The following is a 16,524-nucleotide window of genomic DNA, read 5'->3' on the forward strand; positions in this document are numbered from 1 at the left end:
TTGCACGAGAGCGGCAGCCACGGCGATATAGCGACCTCTAGCGTGCGAGCAACGTTCTTTTCCGGTCAGCCGCGCTCTTTCATAATAAAAGTCCCGTACTTTCACTTTCTCTATCGGTTTTTCCTCTTCTCCAATATCCATTGGGAGGGTGCTATCACTAATGGAGCTGTCAGATGAACTCCGCTCACTTTAACGTTAATTTAGCTGAATAACTGTGCTTATCACTGGGTGACGAGCTGTTATAATACACTGAAAGCATTATGTCAATAATATATATAATATGTAATCAATAGAACTGATCTCTAACACAACAAACTACATCCCTAACCCAAACTTATACTGTTTTCATAAGCAAACTAGAAGAGAAATGCACATTGCAGGCACTTTTTAAAATTATTATGTAGTTTAGCTGGTTTCTGGAATCATCCTTTGAACCCAAAAGCGTGCTAACTCACCATGACGGATAACATCCTTTAACATTTCAAAGCATTTATTTCAGAGCAGCAGCAGACAGACGTGTAGACACCATTCAACAACACTTGACAGATCTGAATACATTTAATTTATTAATGTCTGAACACATCAGAGAGTACACTCATGATGGAGACACATGATCAGTGTGGTTAGGAAACATAGCTCAAGTTATTATCTTAAGAGTTATTTTCATCTATTTCATTTATAATTTCTATTATGTTTATTAAAGTATTCTCACATATTTCAGATGCTGCATTGTATTGATCCCAGGCGGTTTCGCAACTCACTCCTAGCCTTACCTGGACAATCAGATCGATCACAAAGAAAAGCCCAAAAAGCACAACAAATGCACCCACACATGTTACACCTAGACCATATGATTCACTTATGCCTGTCACTTATGCTCTCTATATTGTTCACCGCTACTCTGAATATTCGCTCTGAAATAGCATGTCAGTGTGGCTTAGTAATAGTAGCATGAAATATTGCACATTATGACGAGTTCTGCTGCTACACAACTGAAACCTGCTCAATATAATACAGTTTCTCATTCAGAAGGGACCAGAGCATACTACAGTGTCTGACACTGTCATTGTCACACACCTTTTTAACATTACTCTTTGTGATATCCGACTGATGTAGCCGAACATCCCTCACACCGACATGGAGAACGATCTTACTGAACTTATGTTTAGATTTAGTCAGCACTTGAATGCTTCTATATAGTCAACGCAGGCTCGTTCTGAAAGCGTAGCCCTATAGACAATTCTGGAGATGGTGAATTATGCAGCCAGAGCTACAGTACGTATATGGCTGCATTTTGTCTTTAAAACAAGCTACCGTTTACCAACTGACCATTCACCTTCATATGGATGGCTTTTCCACTGTTCGCCCAGTGGCTCGTCACTTACACACACACACAGACTTGAATAAAACACCTCTGACAGACAATCTGTATTTTTCAGAAACGGAAGCTAATGCTACCCATGTCGTGACAGAATTCTGAAGGTGATAAAGTGAGTGGAGAACTGAAACCCCCGGTGAGCGTGAGAAGAGCAGCAGATTTACCACAGTGCCTATAGAATCTGACGTCACCTCAGAAATGAAGCTTCAGCACTTTACAGATGCCGGGCAGAAAGAAGAGCGTCTTCTGTCACACAGCTTCATTTCTCTGCTTTAAGACTCGCTGTTGACTGCCATCTGCACACTTCATACTTATACTCACAGTTCACCGCGGTATAGCCTCTCCCCACATCACCCTTCACTGAGTTTTATTTCAATACTGCTTTACATTTGCTTAAACCTCTGCTTTATCTGAAGTTTGAGTCTAGTTTTGAATTGGTGAACACATGTCTGTTCAGTTTTTATAGATCTACAGACAGCAGCTGTGTGCACAACTGCCAAATACACTGCAAAACCCTGCTGTCCTTACTGTGAGCTTTGGTCTTGTTTCTAGTTCAGATATCTAAACATTCGTACAGTGTTTTACAATCGTTTGACACAACTTTCAGAACTCTGGTGTCAATATTCAAAGCTCTAGACACAAAATTCACATCCATCGACTAAATCTTTGCAGATTTTTGCAAAACTCTTAACTCTTTTTTGAAATGCTTGAACACAACACACACAAGATAAAGATGCTGTGTTCATTAAACTAAGACCACCTTTTCAATATAACACAATTAAACATTAAATTATTCCCATTTTAAAATGCAGCTCACACAATACATTTGAATTAAGTTGAGTATTCATTTGAAGAACATGATGAACTATTATTCAATACAGGCACTCTATTTAATAAATAACTGCTGCATTATTCTTGATGCATGAAACTGATGAACATATGACAGATGATGAAAGTCTGAGGACAGATCAAATGACAGCAGTTACCACCACAGAAGGTAACCCAACTTTACTACATTTACAATGTTAGTAAAGCACTTCAACTCAACAGGTTTCTGTCTTGTCCACGTTTGGTTGGTAAAATCTCTTTGGTTGCTTTAATTAGAGTTGTCTTAGTAGGCAGCACTGAAGTTGTTAGCCTGCAGCCAGCTCGCTGTGATTTCATCAAATGACCAATATAACTATAGTGCTTCACATCCTCACAGTATGTCTCAAAGTATGGCGAGAGACAGAAAACTAACATTTATACATGAACACAAATAAACATAAATGATAACAAGAGCATTTAAATTACTTTTCAAAGCTGCCAAATAAACGGTAACACAGAAGAAAACAATGGTATTTAATAAAACACCAATTACAAGCATTACTGAGCATCAGAGACTGTTCCACTCTGAGCTTACTTGCTCTAGGACACTATTAGAAGGAACAGTGTCATGACCGCTGTCTAGGAGAGCTTCTGTCCAGCTCCAAATGTGCATCTTCTTCATTCAGTCACTACATCAGTCTTGTTTAATCTCATGCCCCAGCAGCTTGTTTGAAGGGAACAATTAAATCGTCAACTTGCAAAAGGAACTCATTAATTCATTTTCTTTTCGGCTTAGTCCCTTTATTAATTTGGGGTTACCACAGCAGAAATGAACCGCCAACTTATCTAGCACATTTTTACACAGTGGATGCCCTTCCAGCTGCAACCTATCTCTGGGAAACATCCACACAATGCAGACAATTTAGCTTACCCAATTCCCCTATAGCACATGTGTTTGGACTGTGGGGGAAACCGGAGCACCCGGAGGAAACCCACACCAACATGGGGAGAACATGCAAACTCCACACAGAAACACCAACTGACCCAGCAGGGACTCGAACCAGAGACCTTCTAGCTGTGAGGCGACAGCACTACCTACTGCACCACTGCGCTGCCCTGCAAAAGGAACTTCAAGTGCATTTTTGTTTTTATCCCCAAGTTACTTGTGCCAAGAATAATGTGTCCACAGCAGCAGAAATCCAAAAGTTCAGTCTGTTATGTTCATAAATACACTAGATATCACATACAGACCCTGAGCATGCGCCAATAGCACCGCCATATTTGTACAGGGCTCCCAGGACAAAAGCTATTTAACTGCACGAGTCAAGACTAAAGCCAGTGTGAAGATGCTGGACTTCAGCGCTGTGCACGGGTGTAACAACGAGTAAACCAAGAAAACAAAGCACAAACGCTATGGAGCTAATAATATGCCAAAACACTCTGAATATGAATTGTGTTTATTTGAATTATTGACAGATGTAAATCTGAGTTTTATTATGGCATTACATCTTTTTTAATCTGAATTTCTTAATTTGAGTTTCATCACTCCAATATTGAACATCTGAAATGTAAGACAACAGAATTTTTCAAGGCTGAATTTCTTCCTAGACGTATTTTCAAGCATGTTTGTTTTGTTTTGAAGTGACAGACTGCAGAGTGAAGTGTTCAAGATGAAGAAATCCAGAACATCCACTTCAATAATCTAACATGCACAACCAGAAACTCAGGTTCAGCAGAAAGTAGGTCAGGGCTCATCAACAGGGAAGAGTAGAGCATCACCGAGAAGCCAATGTATGCATGTGCGCGCGTGTGTGTGCGCGTGTGTGTGTGTGTGTGTGTGTGTGTGAATGTATGTATGTGCGTGCCTATGGAAAAAAAAAACAGGAAGCCATGTCTATGCCAATGTACGTATATACGTATGTGTGTGGTTTGTGTGTGTTCAACAGGAAACCATGCAACATATGCATGTGTGTGTGCTTATAGAAAAAACAGGAAACCATGCCTATGCGAATGTATGTGCGTGTGTGTGTGTGTGTGTGTGTCTGTGAACTATGTTCTGGTACACATATTATAGCATGTTTAAAATGTAAAGCATTAGATGTAATCGATGTGCTTTTATTCCCACTGCTGTTGTAAATCTGTGAACATCAGAATGTTGTGTTGTTACAGACACACTCTGTCAGTGTTAAACTAGATTACAGACACATCTCTCTGCATTAGCATACACATAACACACACATGCTGCTGAAATCCTCTAAAGTAGTGTTAGTCTGCATTATTGAGGGCAGCCGGAGCCGGGAACACTTCCCTAAAGACATTATAATGTGAGCGGCATCTGCGCTCATGTTAGTCTGTGTTTATTATTCCAGAGGTCTCCATAATCCTGGACCAGGCCGTATCCTGAGCAGCTGCTGTGGTGGTCATGGAGGAGTGGAGAGCGTGAGACTGTTGAAAGAGGAATCTATTGTCCATAATCTGTTGTGTGATTGTGTTTACAGCAGGATTTTCTGGGTGGATGTGGAGAATTTTCTTAGAAGGAAAACAAATATTGTATTCAAATGACAAAATTTTATATTTGCATTTTTACGTCAATACATGCAACAACTTTACTTTCATAGTACAACTTCTATTATTTTGGGAAAGTTCCATATAAAGAAATGGACTGGATCAACGGCTAATTTAGTTCATTTCCTTCAAGAGACCATGAGGACTACTACACAAGTTTGGAGAACATCATTAAAAACAGCAAAGACGACTTTACTCAATGTTTTTATTTACACTCTGCCATATATTTTTGTATATTTCTGTATTATCTTTTTCACTGTGTTTATATACTGTAGTTGTTTAAGTCTTATCTATTACGTTTATGCTATTTTCTGGAGATATTTACTTTTTCACCCATTTACCCCTAAATTCCTCCACTACACTGTTAGCTTTACATATATATATATATTATTATTATTATTATTATTTTATGGAGTAAAACACTTTTTTTCTAAAAACAATTTTATTCTAAATTAATTAATTACATTACTAACTCACAGTTTGAGATGTAATGTGTTTTGACATCCAGCAGAGGGCCACAGAGAGCAATTCATTTTATCTGGACATGAGGTGATTATTAATAAATTAGCATATGTTTTTGATGATTTACAGTGGTATCAAAAACATATGCTAATTTATTAATAATCACCTCATGGGAAACAGGAACACAAGATGAGGATGAGGAGGTTGACAATACAAGACCAGACAAAAACTAACCAAAACTCAGGAGTATAAATACACAGGACACACAGGGGCGAGAACACAGGTGGAACTAATCAATACTAATAAACGGCGGGAAAACAGAGCAAATTTAAGGAATCGCATGATATAAACAGAAGCACATGGGACAACATGACATGGCCGGGGAAACATAGAACCTGATAGTCACTCACTGGAGCTGAGCAGGGCAGAGTCTGGTCAGTGTCTGGATAGGAGACCGCACGGGGAAACTACGCTGCTGTTGGTAGTGGCGTTAGTATGGCCAGCAGGGGGCGCTCAACCTGCGCTCTGTGTAGGTGTATGACCAAACATGAGAAATGCGCTATATAAACGCACATCACATCACATCACCTCACATCACATCACATTACATCACATCACATTACATCACATTACATCACATCACATGCAATTTCAGATGTAATATTGTGAAGGGTCTTTTTGAAAAAGCAATAAAATTTAAGCAAAACAAAATAACATCACAGAAATTTTACTAAAGAAGTGTAGCATGTTATTTACTTCAACCAATCCAATTAAAACTCATTAGGCTAACTTGAGAATTTAAAATAATTAAAATAATTTTAAAATAAGATGATTTTAAGTAAATATATTCTCATGATTTGGGGTATAAAGTAAAAATCAACCATTTTGACTGCACTTCTTTATTCAGTATATATTATTATATTCATCATTCCTTCTGCTTAGTCCCTTTATTCATCAGGGGTCACCACAGCAGAATGAACCGCCAACTATTCCAGCATGTGTTTTATGCAGCGAATGCCTTTCTTGCTGCAACCAGTATTAGGAAACACCCATACACACTCCTTCACACACTCATACACTATGGCCAATTTAGTTCATCAATAGCGCATGTGTTTGGACTGTGAGGGAAACCGGAGCACTTGGAGGAAACCCACACCAACACGGGGAGAACATGCAAACTCCACACAGAAACACACACTGACCCAGCCGAGGCTCAAACCAGAGACCTTCTTGCTGTGAGGCCACAGTGCAACACCACTGATCTACCGTGCCCCAACCCCCTCCCCATTGTGTGGTCGATTATTCTGTAAGTAGAATGTGCTGTAAAACAGGCGATAGCTAAACATCAGCAAACAAAACACCAGATACTGGATTAAAACATCCCCCAGAATGAGAGTGAGTGCTTTACACACAGCCCATGTGGAAGATCCAGTCGGTTTCATTCATTTGAACATAGAACACACAGTATGTGTAGATCTGGCTACAGCTCGCACGTCTTCTGTTGTCACAAATAAATGCTGGTCATCACTTCATCAGGAGCCTATCAGGTTCATCCATTAATGAATGCGGTTTTCAAAAATCTTCATGAGTTTCTCCTTTGTTTGTCTCTTTTATTTCAAGCACCTAAAGCAAAATGAGTCTGAGTAATCTCCTCTTCCCCGGGAATTCCCATAGAAAGGAAGACCTCATCCAAAGATCTCTGGAGCTCCGAGATTTAATGAAAAACAACTTCCGAGCCACCAACCAGCTCATTGATGTGCTTAATAAGCACTTGGGTTGGTCCTTCAGCTACATCACCCTGGATAAAGAGGCTACACTGAAGGACAGCTGTGATGTGCTGATTAACCGCATGAGATCCAAGCAGAAGTGGAGAAGATTGACCAGAAGATGAAGGAGGAGCTGGAGCCGACACTGTATGAGAATCTGCCGAACTCGTCTCTGTCTACACCGGTGCTGATTGGACTGTTTGGTTTGCCAGGTTTAGGGAGTGGAATGATTGGGTTTCCTGGGATTTGTGGGCCAATTCTAGGAGCCATTGAGCGTGATCAGCTTGAAGAAGCCCTGAAAGAGTATGATCAGGTTTTGAATGAGTTCAGGCCCGCTTCTGAAGAATATCAAGATAAAATAGCCAACGTGAAGGCAAGACTGGAGATAATGATGGAAGATGAAGAGAAGTAGTCATCTTCCTGACTAGTGAGTTCAGCTGATTATCTGATATTATAAATGTAAATCAGAAGATAATCAGTAAACAGTGTGTCCTAACATGTGTCTCCATCATGAGTGAACGCTCTGATGTGTTCAGACCAGCAATAAATCAAATGTCTTCAGATCTGTCAAGTGTTGTTGAATGGTGTCTACACGTCTGTCTGCTGCTGCTCTGAAATAAATGCTTTCAACATTCACCGATGACTCCTGATGATTGATCTGAAGTGAGCTGTAATAAAGACACAAGAGCTCATCCATGTGTTGCTGAATGAAAGTGCTTTCCTCTTGACCAACAGAAGCTCCTGGAGGATGTTTCTCTACAGAGGCTGGAGAGACCAACCCAAGAGAGAAAGACTGATCAGGTGTGCTCAGACTCTCCACCATTACCTGCTCAAATACTTCAGCACAACCAACAGACTGCTGAATATACTCACCTGGATCAGAGCGAGTTCCCTACAGTCTCAGCCGATGAGCAGGAGAGTATCGAGGAGAACTGTGCTCGGCTCAGAGATGTTCTCCACAAGATCATTGATGTTTCAGAGACGGAAGATAAGCACGTGCGTAAGAGCATCCATCCTGCTGTTTATGAGCAGATATCTGCTGCTGGAGTGTCACTGAAGGACAGGGCTGCGCTGATGAAGGATCTCCATCAGAACACTCTGGGCCTTCTGGGTAATACTCTGGCTCCTGTAGTCACTGTTAAACTGGTAAAGAGTGATGTGAGGAGTGTAATGCCTCCAGTGGAACAGACGGCACTAGTGTCTGTTCAGCATTTAACCCTGGCAGACCTCATTCAGGGCAGTGCAGAAATCTCCAGGCTCCTGTGCAGACCAGAGAGCCGTGGAAACCATCTAGATGAAGCCGCAGACTTAGTGGAGGACGCCATCTCTGTTCTGAAGCCACCCTGTGACATGTATGAGGACATTGTCTGTGGACTGAAAGCCTACGTCTGCATCATGTCTGAAAGTATTTAGAGAATACAGTGAAGCTGATCTACACTCCTACACAGAGGTGGACAGGGTACATGTATTAGGCACTGTGTGGATACCCTAATGAATTATGACTCCAGTAGATTTTACATAAATTAAGTAAAAGTATTATGCAAATTATGTCAATGAACAAGTGTAGGCCAAACACAGTAAAACTGTTGAGTCAGAAATATTTCTGAGAAGTGCCAAAGTGTGTTTTTACCTTAAAATAAGAGTTCTAATGACACACAATGCCTGGAGCAGGTCTTTATACATCACTCAATACACCTGGGAGGATGATGATAAGTCGTCTTTACCTATTTCTTCTTTATTATTCATCCTGTAAACTCCTGTGTTGATTCCATTTGCTTTACATCCCTGTCCTTATGTTGTTCAGGACTTTAATACTGATAAAACACCATGGCTGTGTTTAAAACAACAGAGAGAAATGTCCTGGATGTAGATAGACTTTAATAAAACATACACAAACATGTAAATATAGGCATAATCTCACTGTATACCAAAGTGAAAGAAAGAGAATCCCTCAGGTCACACAGCAATGTAAGAAAAGTGGAAGATAAAAGCAGCGCTAGATACAGGCTAATCACTACTGTCTGAATTAGCAAAGCAAGAAGAAGAAGACTTTCACATCACAGCATTCCCACACAGAGAAAACACTCGTCAGAGAAGACTACATACAGGAGGAAACAAGGTGTGTGTGTGTGTGTGTGTGTGTGTGTGTGTGTGTGTGTGTGTGTGTGTGTGTGTGTGTGTGTGTGTGTGAGTCTGATGTCCATGATCATGCACGCGCTACAGAGCGGTCTTTGGTGGAGTGCTGAATGACTGAACATGGAGAAGTATTGCACTCGTAGCGTCTTCAACGTGGTGAAACTACGGTAAAACCCAGCCACTAATAACCCAGCGTGACATGCAGTGGACACGAGAGAGCGACAGATCAACACAATCATTCGCCCTCCTGTCAAAGTCTGACTCTGTTTCAGATATTCCCACCAGAGCAGGAACCTTTTCTCAGTGTACACTATTATATGTGTATTAATGCTTTAGGTTGGTTGTAATGGCTGTGTAAAAGCTTTTTAAGTGAATTTTTTACATTTGTAGGAAGATTTTAAGGTCAATATTATTAGCCCCTTTTATTGGCTACAGAACAAACCACTATTGTCCAATGACTTGCCTAATTAACATAATTAACATGAGTTTCCTATATGGTGATGTACATACGAGTGAAATTAGAAAAGGTTATGGTTTAGTTCCGGGAACCAATTAAGGAAGATGTGCACTGCTAACAAAATGAGGAAAGATTGACAAGTAAACAAAGACAGGGCAGAACTGAGACATGCCCAGATAGTCCTACCCAAAATGAAGGATAGCCATGCCCTAAAATAGTGCTCCCCAACCTTTAATCACCGCAGACCGGTCAACGCTTGACAATTTTACTGCGGACCAGGGGTCGAGGTTTTGTAGGTTGCTAGGCGAGCAGCAACCGTTTCCTCAGAGGATGTCAAGCTGACAAATCATTGCTGTCACTCTGATACAAGATTTACATATGGAAAAGCACTGCAGGGTTTGGGTGTTCTGTGTTTGAGATAGTCTACTGAAGCTGATCGCTCAGTTCTTGTCACATAGGTCACAGTGCACTCGTGGGATTCATTCAGCTGGGTGCATCTGTAAGGTGCGATCGCGTCACGCCACTTGCACACAGAAGCCGCACACCTCCAATGGAAATAACGAACTTGTGTGAACTTTAGAAAAGACACGATATGGGAACATCATTTGGGATCTCCAGCAGTTCATCTTCCTGCACAGACATGCTGGATTCTCCTGGTTTGTTAACAGATGGGTTGCGGATTCATTCCTTGGCAGTTTGTGGGTCCTCCACTGGGACTTTTCCCTTTGCAATGGAACTTTCCAAAGACGTCTGTTTCTTACTCATTCAGCTGCTTGTGTGTTAATCTTGGTGCTCAAGTGACCGAGATGTAGCTGAGAGAATACGCTCATTTTCAAAGATTGTTCAAAATAAAAGATCGTTCAGACTCAGATAATAAACAAAACTGAAATAATTAATGATTTCTTGTGCGGCCCGGTACCAATTAATCCACGGACCGATACCAGTCCACGGCCTGGTGGTTGAGGACCACTGCCCTAAATTCAACTGGGTGTGCTGGAAGGAGCGAGTGCGTTGACTCCCAATATGCCTGCCGATGCCGTGCACCTCAATTTGAAATAACGAACTTGTGTGCGGAAAAGATGTGATATGTGAATGACCGCTGTCATTTCCATCACTTAATCTTCCTGCACAGACTTGCTGGATTCACCTGATTTGTTGACAAATGGGTTGCAGATCCGTTCACTGGTCCTTTTCCCCTCTGCAAAGAAACTTTAGAAAAGACATCTGTTTCCTATTCATTTTGCTGCTTGTGGGTTAATTTTGGCACTCAAATGACCGAGATGTAGCCAAGACAATACGGCCTTTTTTCAAAATAAAAGATCGTTCAGACTCGGATAATCAATAAAACGGTAGCCCGGTACCAATTGGCCCAGGGGTTGGGGACCACTGCCCTTAATGACTAATAGCTCTGCCCTAAATGAATGAAAGCCCTGCCCTAAAGTATGGATGGCCCCGCCCTAAATGACTAATCGCCCTGCCCTAAAGTATAAATGGCCCCGCCCTAAAAGACTAAAGTGGTTTCGATGGAGACTGAAGGTGATGATATTTGATTAAAGATTATGGGGGAAACACATTTCTACTGAATAATGAAGTGCACAGACACACAGGAAATAACAAGCACTACTATACACATATACAAATGAGAAGAGTGGGTTTAGATTCACGGCGACTTTAAGCTGAACACTAGTATCCTGCAACTAGTAGAAGATAACTGAATAATTAGAAGTGAGTTAATCATAGTGATTATGTATTGGTAAAGTCCCTCTGCTGAACAGCTCTTGGGAAATAAGTGAACAGAAGTAAACTTTGACTGTTGGGCAGATGTTGTACGTGTGTGTGAGTGTGTGTGTGTGTGTGTGTGTGTGTGTGTGTGTTGAGTTCAGGAGTACGAGGGCAGTGCGCTGTGTACAGGCAGTGTGAGCGCTCTCGCCGGGCCGCCGTCAGGACACGAGGAGCTCTGGGAAAACACCTCAGCGGACACCAGCGCCAGCGGCGGAGGAGTCTTCGGGAAGCCGCTCAGCAGGAACGGCGGAGCCTGCAGCAACATCTTTGGTGATCTGGACGAGAGAGAGGAAAAACAGACCGGATTTCAGGACAAAAGCAGCCACGATCTCTACACACACACTGAAAACAGACGATCTCACGGCTCATCAGTGTTGGGGAAACACAGCTAACAACAGTTACACAATAATATGAGTTTGATAAGTAACGAGTAAAGGTATTCTGATTATTCTGAACAGATGAAGAACAGAAGGGGATTATAGTGTCAGTGCACACTGATTTACTGAGCTAATAAGCAATAAACACACTGCTTTACACTCTCATTAATCTGTATATACGGCATGTAGAGCTCTGGGTAAGGGAGATCTCAGACGATAACATTCTCCTACATCACTATTTACTGAGGTGTTGCGAAGCTACCATGAGAACTGATTCATATGTGAAACACTCGTATGAAGCTATATGTGTAAAAGGTATTCAGGACAGTGAGTGACATTATTAACTTATTATGCCAACATGACAATATATGCAGACACTTAAGTTGCATAAGCTGCATCTATGAAGTGACACCTCTGGTGGGAAAACAGTTGCTTACGTAGACCTGAGCAAGTAAGGCTGAGAGCCAAGAATAACAGGACCACCTAAACGAAGTAAAAAGGTATCCAAGGATGGTCAGAAGTTAAAACGTGAACACACACTTCAGGATGTCTAGGGCAGACTTTAGGTTGTCCTGAAGGGCTGTTTTCAGACATCTCGGCTTCATTATATTGAATAAAGGCTATTTTTGGTATTTAAAACCTCCAGTCTGATGATCTTGCTTCATTGATGAAAAGGTCGGCAACTATGACAGCCTCAGCAATGTTAGGAAAAAGAACTCGATTGTAACGTAAAGCATTACTGACCATAAAGAGTAACGCAACTAGTAACTTATTTGGGTATTAACATAATAATGTAATGCATTACTGTCAGAAGTGTCTTTCCTAAACACACTGGCTCACTGTCTGGTGTTAAACCCCAATACCTCATATAACACATTTAAAAGGTCTACATATTCAGTCGACGCCACTGTAGCTAGTTAGATTCATGCGCAAACCTGGAATATCTAACGAGACATTTCTGAATAAAGCAGCGATTGCAAATTTGGACATTTAACCAATCAAATCCTTCCCTACCCTATAGGTGCTGTTCTGCTATTGGCTAGAGCTGAAAATAACCACTAACAGGTGGAGTTTAAACAAGAGGGGTAATTGACAACAGCCAATCAGAGTCAGAATATCTGCATATCAGCTTTAGTGTCGCATCATGACAGTTAGATTTAATTACAGCAGAACAATATCTAGCACCAGTTTATTTGAGTCATTCATTCATTTATTCTACTCCAGCTTAGTCTCTTTACTAATCAGAGGTCGCCACAGTGGAATGAACCACCAACTATTCCAGCATATGTTTTACACAGCGGATGCCCTTCCAGCTGCAACCCAACACTGGGAAACATCCATACACACACACACACTCATACACTACGGCCTGTGGGGGAAACCGGAGCACCCGGAGGAAACCCAGGCCAACACAGGGAGAACATGCAAACTCCACACAGAAACACTAACTGACTCAGCTGAGACTCAAACCAGAGACCTTCTTGCTCTGAGGCGATTGTGCTACCCACAGCGCCACGGCGGTTCATTCCTGATGAATAAAGAGACTAAGCTGAAAAGAATATGAATGAATGCTGTGAGGGCTGGGTTTAGGGCCAGAGAACAATCGGTGTGACTGTATAAAATACATTACGCCTATGGAGAGTCCCTGTAAACCATGTACACAGGTGTGTGTGAGTGTGTGTGTGTGGGATGCAGTGTGGAAGTGTGTGTGTTTACTCCGTTCTCTGCTCCTCTTTGAGTGTGTTCTCTGCGGTGGAGGTGGCTGCAGGTTTGTTGATGATGCTGTAGGGGAACGCGGCGGCGCTGCAGGAGCTGTAGGCCACTTTGCTGAGCCGCGGCTGGCCCTTAATGCTGCCCGGGGGCCGCCCGGGGCTCACTTTATACCCCGCTGCCTTGGTGGTTCCCAGGGGCCGTCCTGGACTGGTCTTGAAGCCTGCAGCCTTGGTGGTGCCCAGCGGTCTGCCGGTGCTGGTTCTGTATCCGGCGAGTTTGGTGGTCCCGGTGGGACGTCCGCGCTTCCCTGACCGCCCTGACGCCGCCTTCTTCTTGGGGTCGGAGCTCTTGTTGGTGCCCGGAGCGCCGGCGGGCCCCTGTGGCAGGAGCGGCTCCTGACGGCATGATGCAACTTTCAGGAGCCCCGGGGTCGGCGGGGGCAGGTACGAGAAGCAGGTCTGACGGGGGCGCGCAGCGCTGGCGGACTGGAAGAACTTAGTGGGACACAGATCAAAGTGACTAGGAGACAAGCGCTCGTCCTCCGCTAGACACGACGCTCTGCTGTCCATACAGTACTCACTGCTGCCCACACCGCTGCCGCCGCTGCTGGACACCGGACGCATCATCATCTGTGAACACACACACACACACACACGGCCTGTCAGGTCTAGAGTGACTACTAGAGACGATTAAGCAGCTGTGAGTTGGAGGAGGTTGGAGCTAAACTATGCAGAGCTGCGGCCCTCCAGGAACTGAGTTTGAGGCCACTGTTCTAGAGAAGCTGCAGGCCAAAGCTAGCCCATGGTAACTATTGATATGACTGGAGAAGAGAGAGAATGATGTGGAGGGTTTCGAGATTGTCAACTGAAGTTTACTGTAAGCCTTTGTTTGCTTGTTTTATTGTTAATAGTGTTGCCAACTTAGCGACTTTTCAGACTCTTCTAGCGCCAAATAAAAAAAAGAGTGACTAGTAAATGTTTTTAGGTGTAACTGGAGATTTTTAGAGACTCTCTTGTGTCCGTGTTGTACCGCTCCTAACATTACTCTTCGCCTTGAGCTGTGGGTGATGCCGTCGGTCTCTCCCCCGCCTCAGAGCACTCAAAGGCGGCACAGCGCCACACAGCCATCTCTCACACCTGCAGCACTGAGAGCAGATCATTCCTCTGCTAATGTTTTAGCACCGCGAGCGTGAGGTGTTTCCCTGGTACAGTCAAACTGGTCTGCTCCTCTGCTTTACATGTAATCATTTAAATGGACCGTTTATCCGTTGTTCACAATCTCAGCTAGTGACAGCAGTCTGCCAGCGATCAGAGCAGAGGCAGGTCTAGTGTGCATGAGGGAGAATTCAGAGAACATTTGGGGGAAAAGTAGAAATACGACAGAACAACGAAGCGCAGCCTCCTCCACGATCCTGCTGTCTGGCTGAAACAGCCGTCAGATGATGAGCGCTTGAGGGCCTGGTCACATAACATGTCCCAGTGAAATTTCTGTCCAGAGAGGTCAGGTTTTGATCTTCGATTGGTCTTACACAGTCACGTGATGTGATTTCACAGGTCAGAGTTCACCAAGCTCGAACTTTCCAAGATAGCGAACTGCGAAACTTTCTGCACAAGCTTAGGGCCCCCAAATCTCTAAGTGCGCCCCTGGTTCTAGAGCAACTGATGTGACTCTTGTGTTCGAGAGCGGCTGATCTGATGTGTGTTCTACAGCAAGTGATTATTGATTTTCTTTTGATTATTGCTGTATTAAACGTACATCACATTCTGCACTCTAGAACAGAGGACAGAGCTCCTCATCTGACTGAACAGCGCCCTGGAAACACTTCTGGGTCAGCACTGTTTCTGAATATACAGCTGTCTGGGATGGTTTGTGCATTATAACGTGTGTGTGTGTGTGTGTGTGTGTGTGTGTGTGTGTGTGCGTGTGTGTGTGTGTGTGTGTGTGTGTGTGTGTGTGTGTGTTTCTATCGTGTATATTTAAGTGAGTGATATTGCAGAAGGCCAGACAGCAACACACTCATGAAATACTCTGAGTGTGTGTGCGTGTGTGTGCGTGTGTGTGTGTGTGTGTGTGTGTGTGTGTGTACAGTACTGAGCATTGTGAACATGATCAGTGTGTAAAGATTATGCATCAGTGAGTGTAAATGAGCATGCACACACACACACACACACACACACACAGCTGTAAATGAGCATTATCCAGCGCTCTGCTGTCTCTACTGTACACAAAGCCTCTTTTGTCCTCTGCATCTGATTCAGACACAGTAAAGCACACACACACACACACGCATCTGATCACACTAATAACACACTCGGCCCATGCAGACTGCTGAATACGAGAGAGAAGGACTGTACCTCGCTTTAATGTCGCCAGCGGGACGGAAAGGGTTAAATCTGACATTTTTGTCCCATTTTGGTGTGAAGGATGAATTTGGACTGATTAGGAGCGAAGTTTATCGAATCAGATCGAGGAGGCTGGCGTTCAGCTCGATGGTCAGAACAGATGTCAGAGCGTTCTTCTGAATTTGAGCAGATGCTTTGGAAATGAACGGCGGACACTGATATTAAATATTAAGAAATCAAAAGGCAAACTGCGCATGCGCATTAAGTGCTCCGCTCAGCAGATGGGGCTGCGCTGAATGTGCTGGGGTTTAATCTGTCCGTATCCTCTGTTTAAAACACCATTCGATGTATGTTTTTTTATTTAGCGTCTATAAACGCCTGTGAGGTTATTCAGCACCGTATTTACTGCTCACGACGATGCAGAAGAGAAGCGAAATGCTGTGGTCACGGGGTGTGTGTTACTGTATTCAGCGCTGGTCTACACAGACCAATCACAGCCGCCCGCGACTACTGGATCCAGCGGTGAACAGACATCGACAGGCGGATTTCTATTTAATTGACAGGTGCCAATCACCGACCTTCATCAATCAACTCACTTTTGTAAATCAAATGACTTTTTGTATAATTCTTACGTGTCGAGTAATCTTTAAGAGCTTAAAGACTGATTCAGTGTTCATCAAATGGAAACGTCTTGAAAAAAGAACAGAGAAACGCAACGTACACGTCCTGCAAAGAGAAC

At 43.0% G+C, this 16,524-nt stretch overlaps 1 protein-coding gene across 1 annotated transcript; it reads right to left on the bottom strand.

Moving 5' to 3' along the window:
• Nucleotides 1-8,843: 8,843 nt before the first annotated feature.
• On the bottom strand, nt 8,844-16,139 carry c21h5orf24 (chromosome 21 C5orf24 homolog). The gene is made up of 3 exons (XM_056446871.1): nt 15,798-16,139; nt 13,447-14,072; nt 8,844-11,628 (listed from the first exon to the last, which is right to left on the bottom strand). Exons 2-3 carry the CDS (start codon nt 14,070-14,072, stop codon nt 11,451-11,453), a joined length of 804 nt encoding a protein of 267 aa, XP_056302846.1. The 5' UTR covers nt 15,798-16,139; the 3' UTR covers nt 8,844-11,450.
• Nucleotides 16,140-16,524: the final 385 nt, after the last annotated feature.

The sequence above is a fragment of the Danio aesculapii genome, chromosome 21 (assembly GCF_903798145.1).
Source record: "Danio aesculapii chromosome 21, fDanAes4.1, whole genome shotgun sequence".
NCBI classification, from domain to species: domain Eukaryota; kingdom Metazoa; phylum Chordata; class Actinopteri; order Cypriniformes; family Danionidae; genus Danio; species Danio aesculapii.